General features: G+C 36.7%; 1 protein-coding gene across 1 annotated transcript; it reads left to right on the top strand.

Moving 5' to 3' along the window:
• Positions 1-12519: 12519 nt before the first annotated feature.
• On the top strand, positions 12520-13455 carry LOC102835107 (putative olfactory receptor 52P1-like). Its single transcript, XM_006870321.1, has one exon. The coding sequence runs from the start codon at positions 12520-12522 to the stop codon at positions 13453-13455; it is 936 nt and encodes a 311-aa protein (XP_006870383.1).
• Positions 13456-16280: the final 2825 nt, after the last annotated feature.

Here is a 16280-nt window from a genome sequence, read left to right on the forward strand (position 1 = left end):
AAAGACACTGAAAGGAACACAAATAATAGATGTAAATACTATCAAATATACAATCTTGCAATAATAGTAATCTATAAATCGATGCATGTATAAACACTGGACTGAACTTGTATGGAAGAGAGGATGATAATATAATAAAAATATATGTAGGTTTAACAGAGGATATTTGTTCATTGGAACATGGAATGCACGAAGTATGAATCTAGGAAAATTGATAATTGCCAAAAATGAAATGGAACACATAAATTTGATATCATAGACATTAGTGAGCTGAAATGGACTGGTATTGACCATTTTGAATCTGTGAAAGACGAAGACAGGCCATCTTGGCTTCTAAAGAGCATTTGGTTGTACTTCCTCCAAAGAACAACAACAACAACAAAGATTTGTTTGTTCTTCTGGCAGTCCACAGTATTTTCAATATTTTTCTCCAATAATATAACTCAAATGAATCCATTCTTCTAAAGTCTTCCTTAAGCTCAACTTTCACATGAGTATTTGACTATTGAAAATAACAAGGCTAGGGTCAGGCACACTTAAGTCCACAAACTGACATCTTTGTTCTTCAACACTTTAAAGAAGTTTTCTGCAGCAGATGCAATAAATAATTTGATTTCTTGACTACTGCTTCCATGAATGTTTATGGAGGATCCAAGAAAAACGAAGTCTTTGAAAAGTTTGTCTCCATTTATCATGATGTTATTTACTAGTCCAATGGTATTTTTGTTTCCTTTGAAGTGCAACCAATACTAAAGCTGTGATCTTTGATCTTCATCAATAAGTATTTTAAATCCTCTTCACTTTCAGCAAGCAAGGTTGTATCATCTGCATATCACAAATTGTTAATGAGTCTTCTTCCAACCTTGATGCCACGTTTTTCTTCACATAATCCAACTTCTCAAATTAGCTGCTCAGCATACAGACTGAATAAATATGTTGATAGGATACAACCCAGGCACACACCTCTCCTAATTTTAAACCATTCAGTATCCCCTTGTTCTGTTTGAAAAACTGCCTCTTGGTCTATGTACAGGCTCCTTGTGAGCACAATTAAGTGTTCCAGAATATTCATTCTCCACAATGTTGTCTAAGGCTGAAGCTGAAAAAAGTTAAAACAAGTCCCTGAGAACCAGAATATATCCCACCTGAATTTAGAGATCATCTCAACAACAGATTTGATGAATTAGACACTAATGACTGAAGACCAGAAGAGTTGTGGGATGACATTAAGAACATCATACAAAAAGAAAGCAAAAATTCATTAAGAAGACAAGAAAGAAGAAAAAATCCAAAATGGATGTCAGAAGAGACTCTGAAACTTGCTCTCCATCATAGAAATGGAAGAAATGAAGAGATTAAAAATCTGAATAGAAAATTTCAAAGTGCCGCTCAAGAAAACAAAGTCAAATATTATAATGAAAAGTGCAAAGATCTAGAGTTATAAAATCAAAAGAGAAGAACACACTCAGCATTTCTCAAGCTGAGGAAAAACCAAAGAAAAACTCCAAACCTTGATTTTCAATATTGAAGGATTCTATGGGCAATATAATGAATGATGAAAAATGAAGATAGAAGTGATACACAGATTCACACCACTACTAGACAGCCCAAATATGTTTGCTACAAAATTAAATTATTCTTTTTGTCCTCACAGACATAAGGACTAAGAGAAGTAGAGGAGCATGGTTAAAAGTACGATTCTAATCACAGTGCGGGGTCAATAAACTGCATGATCTCTAGAGAAGAAAGGGATAAATGTGGTGCATAAAAAGGGTCTTTTAAACATACTGCTCTGTTAATTTATTCAAGAGAAGATAGAAACAACAAAGATCTAAGAATCAAATCAATTGACTTTGAATATTATCTTTAAGGATAATTGCATAGAGATGAAAATTTTAATTCAGTCAATCAGAATTTAGCTATGACCATTATTGATGTGATTTGAGCTCTCTATTTCTCAAACTAATATACAGGAAACAGTGTATTTTCCAAATTTTATTATTTCCATCACATATTATCTGACAAAATAGAGTATTTTAGAGGCAATACATTCAGGAGGCTTTTATAGTATCAAAACATGATGCTAAAACAAGTGCAGGTATTGGAACCAAAATTTGAGAAGAAAAAAAAAAAGCTTTGTAATTATTTCTTGGTGGAAGTGTTGCCTTGATTCATTTTCTTCTAGAATCCTAGTTTCCTAATCTGTATTTGCAATGAAGAAGTCATTGGTCTTGCAAAATGTTATCATGTGATCTCCAGCATCATTTCTGTCACCAAGGCCATATATTCCAACTACTTATCCTACTTGTTTCCAACCTTTGCATTCCAATTGCCAGTAATTTTCCATACATCTTGATTGCATGATTGAGCATTTCAGACTAAAGGAGTTGGTACGATTCTTCAATTTCATCATCACTGGCTTTAGTGGTTGGTGTACAAATTTGAATAACTGGTCTTCCTTGTAGTTGTATGAATAGTATCCTATCACCAACAGTATTATACTTCAAGATATATATTGAAATGTTCTTTTTTATTATGAATGCAATGCCATTCCCCTTCAATTTGTCATTCCTGGCATAGTAAACCATGCAATTATCAAATTCAAAATGGCTAGTATCATTTCATTTCAGCTAATTAATGCCTAGGATATTAGTGTTTATGCATTCCATTTCATTTCTGAAAACTTTCAATTTTCCTAGATTCATACTTAATTCATTCCATGTTGCAATTATTAATTGATGTTTACAGTTGTTTTTCCTCATTTTGACTTGTGCCCCATCATCAAATGAAGGTCCCTAAAACTCTACTCCATTCTCATCATCATGGTCAACTCTCCTTTGAGGAAGCAGTTCTTTCCAGTCCTATTTTGAGTGCCTTCCAACTTAAGTGGCTCTTTTTCAGGCACTATATCTGACAATATTCTGATGTACTTCATCATGTTTCAATATTCAATATTCTGGTGCTATCAGACAATGTTCCACTACTATTCATAAGGTTTTCAGTGAATAAATTCTTAGGAGTTGTCTGTCTCTCCTTCTTCCTAGTCTGACTTAGTCAGGAAGCTCATCTGAAACCTGACTACCATGGATGACCCTGCTGGTATTTAAAATACTGGTGGCATAGCTTTCAGAATCACAGTAACATGCAAGCCACCACATTATCATAAACTGACAGATGATTGGTGGTCCCACCCTTGTGGAAGAGATAAAATTCTCTTGTTGTTGTTAAATGTTGTCGAGTCAGTTCTAATTCATAGCTACCTTGTATAGGGTTTCCAAGAAGCAGTTAGTAGGTTTGAACTGCTAACCTTGTCATTAGCAGTACAGTGCTTATCCTAAAGAGTCACACCAGGATTCTATAGACTCCTCTTAAAGGCTAAGAAATCCCATTTTCAGAGATTTCCCACGACCTAGACTCACCTGACTCATGACTACAGGAACAAGAAGGCATATAATTGCAAAAACATCCTCAGACAATTGTGAGTCTTACATTACCAATCTCTACCCACTCTCAACTATCTTAATATCAAGCTAAGAGACTGTTATACAAAGATTGTTATCTCACTGTCCCTCTTGGGAGTTTGATGGTTTGCACTGGGTTAAAGGCTAGAGCTATGCAACTTTAAACAGCTCCCCATAGGGAGGTTTTGTGTTCCCTTGTAACTATACATACAAGCCTTTCTCTTCTAGTTGACTAAATAATACCATAGAGGAGAGAAGTATGTATGTATATAATTAGATCTATGTAACAAGAAGATACATATTCTATATATGTATGCAATATGTAAAGATAAAGAAGTGAAGCTAGACAGTTGCACTAAGACTACAAATGCATAGGTATCTGTTCTGGATCTGTCTCTATTTCTAATGTAACCCCTTTTCTCAAATATTCTACAACATGAATTCCCTCCAATTCCCTTGTATGATAATCCCTGGTCAGTTCTATATTTACCCCTTCCTGGAACTGTAGTATCATAGACAGTTTATGTGACTCTTCCAGACTGCCCATTTTAGCATAGCTATATCATGACTGACATAGTTAACAGCATATCACTTAACAACATATCATGACTGGCTTTATAGGATAACCTTGCCCTTTTTAATGAACAAAAAAATATTACCTCTACAAAATGTACAAAGATGGCAATAGAACTAAATTGAAAATTGTATCTATATGTAAAGTCTAGGAGACATGACTTGCTAAAAGTAGTTTCTCGCCATATGAGGTCATTTATTTTGGGAATAAGAAATGACTTATGCATTGAACATTGCCAAACCTTATGTCTCTTGATGTCCTTTATTTAGAACTTACTCATATTTATCATAGTAAAATATATTATCAAAAAGCTCATTTGCTGAGCCCATTTGCATGAAACCCTCAGTAGTTGATTGGCTGCTAACTGAAAGGTCTGTGGCTTGAACCCACCAACCACTCTGTGGGAGAACAATGTTGTAGTCTGCTTTTATAAAAAGTACAGCATTGGAATCTAAATGGGCCAGTTCTGCTTTGTGGTTTAGGATTGTTGTGAGTCAGAATCAGAATTAGGTTAACTCACTTTGGGACTAGTAGCCCACGCTATTATTGTTGTTAGGTGCTGTCAAGTTGGCTTCAGCTTGTAGGAATTCTTTGTACACAAAACATAACACTGTCTGGTCCTGTACCATTCTTACAATCATTCCTATGTTTGAACCCATTGCTGCAGCCACTGTGTCAATTCATCTCTTTGAAGGTCTTCCTCTTTTTTGTTGAGCCTCCCCTTTAAGGACATGACGTCCTTCAGAATGGTCCCTCCTGACAATATGTCCAACATATGTGAGAAGACCACCACTCATCTGTTCATTTATTGTGCTGTGGTGATTTGAGTGTTGCTGTGACTCTGGAGGCTATACCACTGGTATTTTAAATACCAACAGGGTGGTCCATGGTGGTCAGGTTTCAGCAGAGCTCCCAGACTAAGGCAGACTAGGAAAAAGGACACGAATTCAATTCTTAATGGTTAGCCACTGAACACATTATGAATAGCAGCAGAAAATTGTTAGACATGGCCAAATGATGAAAACACTCAAAATACTACTGAGGAAGATTTAGCTCCTCAAAGTAGAGTTGACATCAATGACATGTATAGAGTTACTTTGGGGACCTTCATTTTCTGAAGTAGCACAACTCAAAATAAGAAGAAACAGCTGCAAAACCCATTAATACTAGGAATATGGAATGCATGAAGTATGAACTAGGAACATTGAAAGTTGTCATAAGTGAAATGAAGCCCATGAAGATCTATATCCTAGGTATTAATTAGCTGAAATAAATTGATATTAGCCAATTTATTTCAGCTATTTCAGACAATCATGGTTTTCTGTGTGAAAAATGACAGATTGAAGAAGAAAGATGATACATCCATTGTCAAAAACATTTCAAGATCTATCTTGAAGTACAATACTGGCTGTGATAATATCCACACACCTACAAGGAAAACCAATTAATGGCATTATTATTCAATATTATGAACCAATAATTGAAACCAATGATGTTGAAATTGAAGAATTCTACCAACTTCTTCAGTCTGAAATTGACCAAACATGCAATCAAGATGAATTGATAATTACTGGTGATTGGAATGTGAATGTTGGAACATATGGCCTTGGTTATAGAGACTATGCTGGAGATCACATGATAGAATTTTGCAAGGCCAATAATTTATTTATTGTAATTTTTTTTTTTTTTTTGCCAACTTAAAAGATGTCTATACACCTAGCTCTCACCAGATGGAATACACAGAAATCATATTGACTATTTTTGTAAGAAGAGACCATGAAGAAGCTCAATAGCATCAGTAAACACAAGGTCAGGGGAAGACTGTGGAAAAGACCATCTAGTCTCATATGCAAGTAGAGACTGAAGCTTCAGAATATTAAAATAACTAATAAAAGACACTAATAACCAACGACCACAGATTTGTGGGGTGACATCAAGACAAACACCATATTGGAAGTAAATGGTTTTAAAAACCAGGTGGTGGGGCAGGGGGTGGCGGGTGGCAGGAGGAAAACCAAAGTAGATGTCAGAAGAGACTCTGAAACTTGCTCTGAGCATAGAGAAGCTAAAGTGAATGAAAGAAATGAGGAAGTAAAACAGCTGAAAATAACATCATGAAGGGTAGATTGACAAGGCAAAGTCAATTATTATAATGAAATATGCAAAAACCTGGAGTTAGGACACCAGAAGGAAAGAACATGCTCAGCATTTCTCAACCTGAAAGAACTGAAAGAAAAAAAATTAAGACTCGAGTTGCAATACTGAAGAATTCTTTGGACAAACTATTGAATGAAGCTGGAAACATCAGAACATTGAACAAGTACACAGAATCACTGTAGCCAAAAGAATCAGTCAATGTTCAACCATTTCAAGGTGGAATATACTCAATGCCATATGATCAAGAACTGATGGTACTGAAGGAAATAGTCCAAACTTCACAGAAGGCATGATCAAAAACAAGTATCCAGAAAATGACAGAATAAAAAGTTAAAATACTTCAAAGAGAGATCATCATCTATGTTAAGAAATTTGGAAGACAGCTATCTGGCCAACTGATTTGAAGAGATCAATATTTATGTCCATTCCAAAGTCATATGATACAATAGAATGCAGAAATAATCAAACTATGTCATTAATATTACATGTAAGTAACATTTTTCATAAGATAATTTTTAAAAGATTGCAACAGTGTATGGACAGGGAGCTGCAGGAAATCCAAGTTAGATTCAGAAGAGGATGTTGAAGTAGGGATAGCATTGCTGATATCAAAGTGTTCTCAGCCAAAAGCAGAAAACACTGGAAAATGTTTATTGTGCTTTATTGACTGTGCAAATGCATTTAACTGTGTGGATCATAACAAACTATGGATAACATTGTGAAGAATGGCTATTCCAGAATATTTCATTGTACCCCTAAGGAAGTGGTACGTACACCAAGAACCAGCTATTCAAGTAGAACAAGGGGATACTGAATGGTTCAAAATCAGGAAAGGTGTGCGACATGGCTGTATCTTTTCAACACACTTATTCAATCTGTAAACTGAGCAAACAATCAGGGAAGCTGGAATATGATGAACATGGCATCAGGATTGGAGGAAGACTCACTAAAAACCTGTGATAGGCAGATGAAACAAGCTTGCTTACTGAAAGTGAAGAGGACTTGAAATAGTAACAGTATGGATTGTACCTCAAGGTAAAGAAAACGAAATCTTCACAACTAGACCAATAAATAGCATCATGGCAAATGAAGAAAAGATTGAAGTTGCCAAAGATTTCAATTTGCATAGATACACAATCAATGTTCATATAAGCATCAGTGAAGAAATCAAGCGACATAACGCAACAGGCAAATCTGCTTCAAAAGACCTCTTTAAAGTGTTCAGCAGTAAGGATGTCATTTTGAGGAACTAGCTGTGCCTGATCCAAGCGGTGCTATTTTCAATAGCATGTGAATTTTTCTTCAGTTCTCTCAGCTTGAGAAATTCCCAATATAGTCTTCATTTTTTGTTTTCTAACTCCAGATTTTTACTCATTTCCTTATAATACTTTACTTTGTCTCTTTGTATCATTCTGAAATATTTTGTTCAGCTCATTTACTTCATCATGTTTTCCTTTGACTATTTTATGTTCAAGAGCAAGTTTCAAAGTCTCTTCTAACATCCATATTGGTCTTTGGTTTCTTCATATATGATGTCTTCACAAGGTCATCAATCATGAGTTCTCAATGTTTCAACACTATTCTTGAGATTTTTCTCTAATTTCAGGTGGGATATACTCAAGGTTGGGAATGTGATGATTCTGTAGGATAAACACTGAACTGTGAAGCACAAGATCGACTGATCCTACAAGTCACCCTATGGGAGAAAGATGAGGCCTTCTGCACCCACAAAGATTTACAGCTTCAAATACCCTATACAGGGTTTCTGTGAGTTGGAGTTGATTCAATGGAATTTAACAATAACAATTACTCAAGGTTGTACTAGGGTTCCTTTAGATGCGTTTTAATTTTCTTCAGCTTTAACTTTGAACACCGAAGTTTAAGAAAAAAAACATCAGTTCTACACATTTTTAAAATGGTTATATAGATAGATTCATTGTGGGGATGTTTGAGTGCAAAGCAATTGACTTTATATTAATCACCATTTGCCAAATCAATTTATTTGTACTCCTTGTAGTAATGTTCCTTAGTGTAATGTAGTGACATAAAAAGCCATCTAAATTCACAAGAGAGGGAAGAGAACCATAAGCCCTATGAATTGGAGGTCAAATGTATGTCCACTCTCCAATTATTTTATCAATTGTTACATTAGCCATCCCTCAAATAGCATTGTCTTCTTCTCTGTTGGGTTTAAGAATTCATTATAAGGACCACACAGAATGCAAAAAAGACTGCACTCATGATTATGGGGTTTATTAGTGATGTAATAGGTTAGAAATCAGGATCAATTTTGAAGTAATAGGAACAACTCAGAAGACAGGATACAATTTATTATTCAGGACAGATACTAACCAGACAACTCAGATCCTTCTTAACTATGCCTTTCTTATGGGCCATCACTTGGGCAAGTGTTAGAGCTCTTTTGAACCAGAAGCATACTTCTCCACCAGCAAGCCTGTGGCCTGAAGGCACTTGGATCTCTTGTCCTGTGGTCCGTTGCAGCCACCTTGAACCATGATCCAAGAGTAATCTCACACGGGTCTCCTGATTCTTGATGCTCATATCATTTTGGGCTGTCTTGGGCTGTCTCCAGTGTTATAGCTCTGTCTCCTGGGTCTAAGAGGTTCTCAGCACAGGACCTAGGGACCAGAGGATACAATCTACACCTAGGTCTTCTTGTTGATAGTAGTGAGGTCCACCTCAACCTCTGTGGTATTGGTCCTTTTATAAGCCTACTTCTTTCACACAGATCACAAACTGACCAGTCCTCTCAGTAAACCATAGGCATTTTATTTGCAGAGTAAACAGTTCAATTCTTTGAAAGGGTTTTTCCAATGTTATGTGTGTAGTAAACTTCCCAGTGCTTTTCTAAGAAGCAAATTATCTTGACAGAACTACAAACCAAGAGCAGGAAAGGCTAAGTAAAAGGAGAAATACATTGCACTACACAGAGGTATTATAATTCCTTCACAAATTGTATAAATTGTTTTCCATAAGGAATATAGTCTATTATCTGTTTAAGCATGTTGTTTTTAAGTGCCGTTGAGTCAATTCCGACCCATAGTGACAATGTAAAGGGTTTCCAAGGAGCAGCTGGTAAGCTTGAACTTCCAGCCTTGCAGTTGAAATGACTTTGCAATCTGACGCATTAGCCCACAGTGCCACACCAGAACTCCTGTTGAAGCATATCCTATAATGATAATTTTAACCCTGTCATAAGAAGTATTTTAATATGTTTCTTATGACAGGGTTAAAGTTATTGCTATAGGTATCCACCAAACCAAGAGCACAAGTTACATAAACATCATCATTACATCATTACAAGAAAACTTTAAAAGGTCAAAACTATCTCTTTCCCTTGAGAGAACTCTTTTTCAGATCATGTTACACATCACTGAGGAAAAATCCCAAAGGGATCCCCTGAGGAACTACTCTTTTCATGCTTTTTCTTCCTAGATCTCTGTAGAATATACATAGTGCTCTTGAAAGGAGTAATTATAGAGTTCAAATTTTCCCTTATATAGTCTGAGTGCCTTTATGAACTGTAATAGGGAAGGTTATATGTTGTGGCACAGGGAAAAAGCCAAGGATGCAAGCCACAGTGGAAAGGAAAATCCTTTTCAGAAGCTAAATTCAGCAAAACAGAAAAATAGAGTTCTATAAAACATGAGATAGATTCAAGTTGTGACGTACAAATAGCAAAAAAGGAGAGGAGCATTTAGAAACGATATAACAGAATTTAACAATTCTAGGTAAGTTTTTATTGTAACAATTGAAATAAGTAAATCAGTCTTTTCTGTTTTAAATCAAATTATTTTTCTTAAGCTTCTTCCATCTTTAGCCCTGTTCTTTCTTTATAACTGGCATGTATTTTACAGTCACCCAGCAATCTCTGCCACACACACCTGAAAGTACTGTCTCAGTTCTGAAAATGGGACACATTTAGAGAAGAGTTGTAGGATGAGTTACTAAAATGTTTTAATAGTTCAGAAACACTGTCAGAGATGATGAATGGGTTTACAGATCTGGTTCATGACAGGGACTTAATAAATGTAAGTTAGGTGAAAGGAAATTTTAGGGGAAAAAATAGCTAAAGTGCTATGCAATCTAGCATAGATATAGGAAGAGGCATGATATAGGCAAAGAAGGGGAAGGGAACATACCACTGAACTAAATACAGTTGTGTCAAGGAAAGAAGAGAGGAATGTGGAAAGCATTCTTGTCAAAAGGAGCTGTCAGTCATGGGACCACTTCCTGATCTTGTCTTCAGGACTCCATGACATCAGGGTCACATTAAATTTCTCATCACTCCCTAAATATAACTAAATTTTCTTTTCCATTGCTATTTCCTCTATCCCGAGTTTTTCCCATTGCTTCTTCATTTGATTTCACCCTTGCTATTATTTTATGACTGTAGTAAAGTTTATTTCTCTACAATCTTTCTCAGAGCTGAATAAGGAAGGGTCCCTTCACCTTCTATACATTTTGCTTTATCTTGATTATAGTATTTACTGCAGTATGTTGTTATTATTTGTCCACATGAATAGTCTCCTACTAGACAAAATGTAATTGAGGATTAAAAGCAAAAGGAAACAAAGAAAAGGAAAAAATCATAGGCTTGAGCATTATTGTTTCCATCATTTCTAACTCTGTTCTTGGCCATGGCTTCTCATGAAAATTGGCCCAAGTATTTTGAAAAATAGAAGTTATGGGCTCTAATTTGATACACTTTTGATTGAATTATTGGTCCTGGCTATTAGTAATTTTTCAATTCCTCCAATGTTTCTAATATACAGCCAGCACTGTGAACTACTCTTTTGACTCATGAAATATAAACATTTTGCTTAAAAAGATTTGTGATTTAGTAGGACTGAAATAGGAGTTGAAGTAACACCAAACAAAACAAAACCCACTACAGTTGAGACAATTCCAACTCATGGTCACCTTACATGACCAAGAAGAACTGCCTTGTAGGGTTTCCAAGATGGGAAAACTACTGAAGCAGATTACTGCAGCTTTCTCCTATAGAGTGGGTTGTTGTTGTTGTTGTTAGGTGTCATCAAGTCGGTATCAACCCATAGTGACCTTATACACAGAAGAAGGTAGTGTGTTCAAACTGCCAATCTTTGGATTGGCAACTGAGCACTTTAGCTACTGTGCCAACTAGGTTTATTTGAAGAAGCAAAACTCTATATAAACCAAGGAGTGAGTTATATGAAGGTTTGTGGAAAGATCAAGGAACAAGGAATGGTACTCTGAGGCAGAAACAGACTGATGAAAAATGGAGTCCTAGGAGTCCTGGTGTGGCACTGTAGGATACACAAAGGTCAGCAGTTCAAACCCAACAGCCACTCCTTGGAAGTCCTACACAGGGTCACTAAGAATTGAAACTGATTCCACAGCACTAAACAACAAACAAAAACAACCAGCCCCGCAGCATAGTGGGTTACGAGTTGGGTTACTAACTGCAAAGTCCACAAATCTACCAGTCACACCATAGGAGAGAGATGAGGCTTTCTGCTCCTGTAAAGATTTACAGTCTCAGAAATTCTATACAGGGTCACTATGAGCCAATGACACACAAGGACAAGTAGCACAGTGCTTAATAGGAGGGCTGCTTACCAAAAGTTGTGAGCTTAAATTGACCCATGTTGTGGAAGAAAGTTATGGCAGTCTATTTCCATAAAGATTTGCAGCCTTGGAAACCCTATGGGGAAGGTCTATGCTACCCTATAGGGTCACTATGAGTTGAAATCAACTCAATAATAATGAGTATGGGTAAAGGGAAAATAAAACCACCATCAGAAAGTAGATTGGAAAGAGGGACAACATATAAAATCAAGGTACTCGAAGGAGATTTCCCCCGACAGCTCAGTATTCCTGGGCCAGGGTGTGCAGAAGTGTTTCAGTGTTTCTCCACCATATTGGAAGCTCTTCAATAAAAAGGCCATGGTCCTTCTATCCAAGGTTTTCATCCTTTTGTCAAGGATAAGAACATTTTTTCCTCTTCTTACTCAGAACTCCAGAAATATTTGTTGAAACATAGAACTTTACAACTGGGAGAGATGAGAGTGAAGGTCCATTACAACACCCTTTATAACAAAAAAAATACCAAGGCCCATTAAAAATGGCATAAAGTCAATGTAAGTGTTAAGGATACAGCTGAAACTAGTTTGCAGATTCTGTGATCACAGAGATATTCAACCTTCTTTTCCAGACCCCATCTTAGGAAGTCATTAGTAAAAAAACAGAAAAAAACAACCCACCACCTATGTCTCATCACCAGGTGAGAGTTGTTGTCTATAACAACTGCCAACAGTTTCTGCCATGCTAACCTTCAACCATTCCAGCTTCATGACTTTCTCACTGATGGGCATACCTGGCTTAGAGTCACAGCACTTGTGGCTCTCTCTTCCTTTCTCCTCCATGTTTTTGGCTATCCTCATTGGTAATGGTGCTATCCTCTTCCTGGTGGCCACAGAGCCCACACTGCACACACCAATGTATCTACTACTGGCCCTGCTGATGGTGGCTGACCTTGTATCCACTCTGGCTCTGGTACCCAAGCTCCTCTGCATCTTCTGGTTCAATGATCGGGACATTGCTGCTAATGCGTGTTTCACCCAGATGTTTTTCATCCATGGTGCATCTGTGGTGCGATCAGCCCTACTTGTGACAATGGCTTTTGACCGATACGTGGCTGTGTGTAAGCCATTACACTACAACACAATCCTGAGCCATTCCCTAGTTGGACGTCTGGGGCTGCTGGCTCTAGCCAAGGGTGTGGTTCTTATCCTGCCCATGCCTCTTCTACTTCGGAGGTTGACCTTCTGCCACATGGTCATTCCTCACACCTACTGTGACCACATGGCTGTGGTAAAAATGGCTTGTGACCACACCAGACCCAATCGTATCTATGGGCTCTTTGTGATCCTTCTCGTGGTTGGACTTGACCTCCTGCTCATTGGCTTCTCTTATGTCCTCATCCTGCAGGCTGTGGTGCACCTTAACTCTCGAGATGCCATCATCAAAGCCCTCAACACCTGCTCAGCTCACCTCTTTGTCATCCTTGCTTCCTACGTGCCTGGACTTTTTTCCTCTCTCACCCACCGAATTGGTCACAATATTCCACGTCACGCCCACATTCTCCTTGCTAATCTCTACCTTCTTATACCTTCAATGCTCAACCCTATCATCTATGGTATAAAAATGAAGGAAATACGGGATAAGGTGGCCAAATGCTTAGGCAGAGAAACGGCATAAGCTGTGAGTCCTGAGGATAAACCTGTGCAGGAATAAACAATGAGGACTCAAAGCTATTGTCCAACCATCCAAAGAGTTGTGCCTACAGATAGGATGTGGGGGGAAAAAAGCAGAACATGAAACTGTGATTTTTACAGTTTTAAAATTTATATTAAGGACCAATACAGTTACACTTTTATTAAGTTATGAACTAAAAAATGGAGAGGCTAAGAAATCTTTCTGTAAAACAAAAACTTTGATGGCATAAGACTCCTAATGACTCTAATTCCTATGCTCATGTTCACCAAATATACACAAAATTGCTCTGTAAATGATGTAAGATCATCTCTCTTTGACTTGGTGGAGAATGTATATTTATGGCAGTTTTCTCTGTGTTTTTTGTTCAATTTCTTGTATCTGTCCTAACTAGTATTGACTTGCTGAAAGGGACTTGGGATAGTTATTACTTTTAATGCCACCTTTATATAAATAACTTTTTAGGGAACTGGTCTTTTTGTCAAGATTTTTAAGGCAATAACAATGTTATATTTACAATAATAGGATGATTGTGATGATGTGGGTGATTATGACAGAAATAAAGAAACAAAGTACAAAATATATATACAGAAATAAGGTACAGTTATGATACATATTACAAAAGATCTCATTGTAAGGAGACACATGAATTCAGATATTTCATTCAAAAGAATTCTGTGATGAGAATAATATCAAAACATTTTAATACTCAATCCTGTGGTAAAATACATTTCCCACATATAGTTTGGTTTTTAAAACTTTTTATTGTGCATTGAGTCCAGGTTTACAGACAAGATAACCAGTTTTGTACTCAACAAATCATATACTTTGCTTCATTGCAATGATTGTGATCCCCTCCATTCGACAATTCACCCATTTACTCCCTTTAGTTCCTATTTCCATTTCACCCATCTTCCCATCCCTTCTCAAGTTTATCTTTAGGTAAATGTTGCTCTTTTTGATTTTGAATGATTGACCATTCCATGGTGAGCATACCTTACTAGTGTTGTCCCCCCGATATGCCTATCTACTGCTTGGCTGAAAGTTGGGCCATGAGGGTGAGTTCCTTTCCAGACCTGAAGGTTGGTCTCAGGTCAGACGGTCTCAGGTTCCTCCAGTCTCTTTCTGACCAGTAAGCTCGATTTTTTAAATAATTTTGAGTTGTGTTCCACATTTTCGGCTGCTTGATCTGGGACCATCTAATGTATTATGTAAACCCTTTCAGAGCAGTTGGTAATGGTAGCCAGGTCCCTTCTGGTCTCAGAGTCATGGAGACTGATGCTGTTCACATATCCTAGAAGTCAGTTGGACTGATGGATTCCAAGCCTCTTCAATTCTCACTCTTCTGTCTTCTGCACATGAAGAGACCAATAGTTTTACCTTAAATGAACAACAGCTCATAAACTTTTAAGATCCTAGATGTTACTCATCAAAGTAGGATGTAGAACACTGTCTTTGTGGACTATGTTATGGCAGTTGACCATGGTGTCCCCTGAGACTATGGTCCTGAGCCCCCAAGACCAGCAACTCATTGATTGATAATACCTAAGAAATTTTCTTCATTTTGCCCACTATATACTCTACAACATTCATAGCTATATTTGCAGGAAAGGTAAATACCCACTTGCAAATGTCCTTTCAAACTCTTATGTATTTGTGGGATATATAAATATATATCCATTCAGACTATGTCTCTGTCCATGTATCTAACTTCAGAACATTGTTGTTCCAAGGTTGTGTTTGTATCACTATTTACTTCTTTCCCCCTTAATCCTTTCATACCTCCCTGTGTACTTTTCCTGTCTTCATCATTCTTTGGCCAACCTCCCTCTACTTGAATTCAACATATACTTTGACTATGTGCAAATCACAGAAAGCCCATTGTCCAGGGGGTCAGTGTTTAAGCTTTTGATAGACATGGTGTTTGTTGTTGTTAAGCGCTAACAACTTGATTCGGACTCATAACGATCCTGTATTATGTTTCCAAGGAGTGAGTGGTGGGTTTGAACTGCTGACCTTATAGTTAGCAGTCCAGTGCTTGTCCTATTGTATCATACCAAAACTCCTTTGATAGATGTAGCTTTATTTTTGTTTAATTTAATCTCATAAACTTGAATGCAAAAAAACATGCCTTGTCATTCTGGTAGTTTTTAGGAGTTTTTCTGAGTTTAAGTATATTTTATAGTTCTATGGAAAGACTATACATTTGACTATAAAATATAAGTAGCACAGAGGACAGAAATTGATGATTTAATATTTCATATAGTTGATATCAGAAATTTGGAGAGTACTCAAACAGGACATGTAAAATATTGCTGATTGTAAGGGAAGAAAACTATCAAATAAGAATTTTCTTCAGCTTAGGGGATTTTCTTATCTACTATGAGATGTTTATTATCAGTCATAAAGCAGAAAAACGATCTTAGAAGAAGTCTGGAAGTCTGATTTCAGAAAAGTTCTACACTGGATGACTTAATTCTAAGCCTAGAATTAATTCAGAAAAAAAAAGATGGAATTAATGGTTGATTAGTGGATAATGTAAACATTTTCAATTGGCATCAAATCTTCTTCCCCTCCCTCACCCCACCTCATTTTATTTGAAGAGTTAGCCATTTGCTTAAAAACTATATAAACAGTAAAAACAACTAATTTTGTTTTTGGATATTCTGAAAGGATATTTGTGTTTTGATCACACAAAGCATCCTGATCCTTCTGCTCACTCTAATATACCAAACTCTGGCTAGGATATATGTATTTGAATGATTTTTTTTTTTTTTTAACTTTTTAACAAACACTTTTTATTGTGAATT

The sequence above is a fragment of the Chrysochloris asiatica genome, unplaced genomic scaffold (genome assembly GCF_000296735.1).
Source record: "Chrysochloris asiatica unplaced genomic scaffold, ChrAsi1.0 scaffold00140, whole genome shotgun sequence".
Classification (NCBI taxonomy): domain Eukaryota; kingdom Metazoa; phylum Chordata; class Mammalia; order Afrosoricida; family Chrysochloridae; genus Chrysochloris; species Chrysochloris asiatica.

Excerpts from the sequence above, each read along its gene's own strand:
- LOC102835107 (XM_006870321.1), top strand. The coding sequence starts at position 12,520 with ATGCTAACCTTCAACCATTCCAGCTTCATGACTTTCTCACTGATGGGC.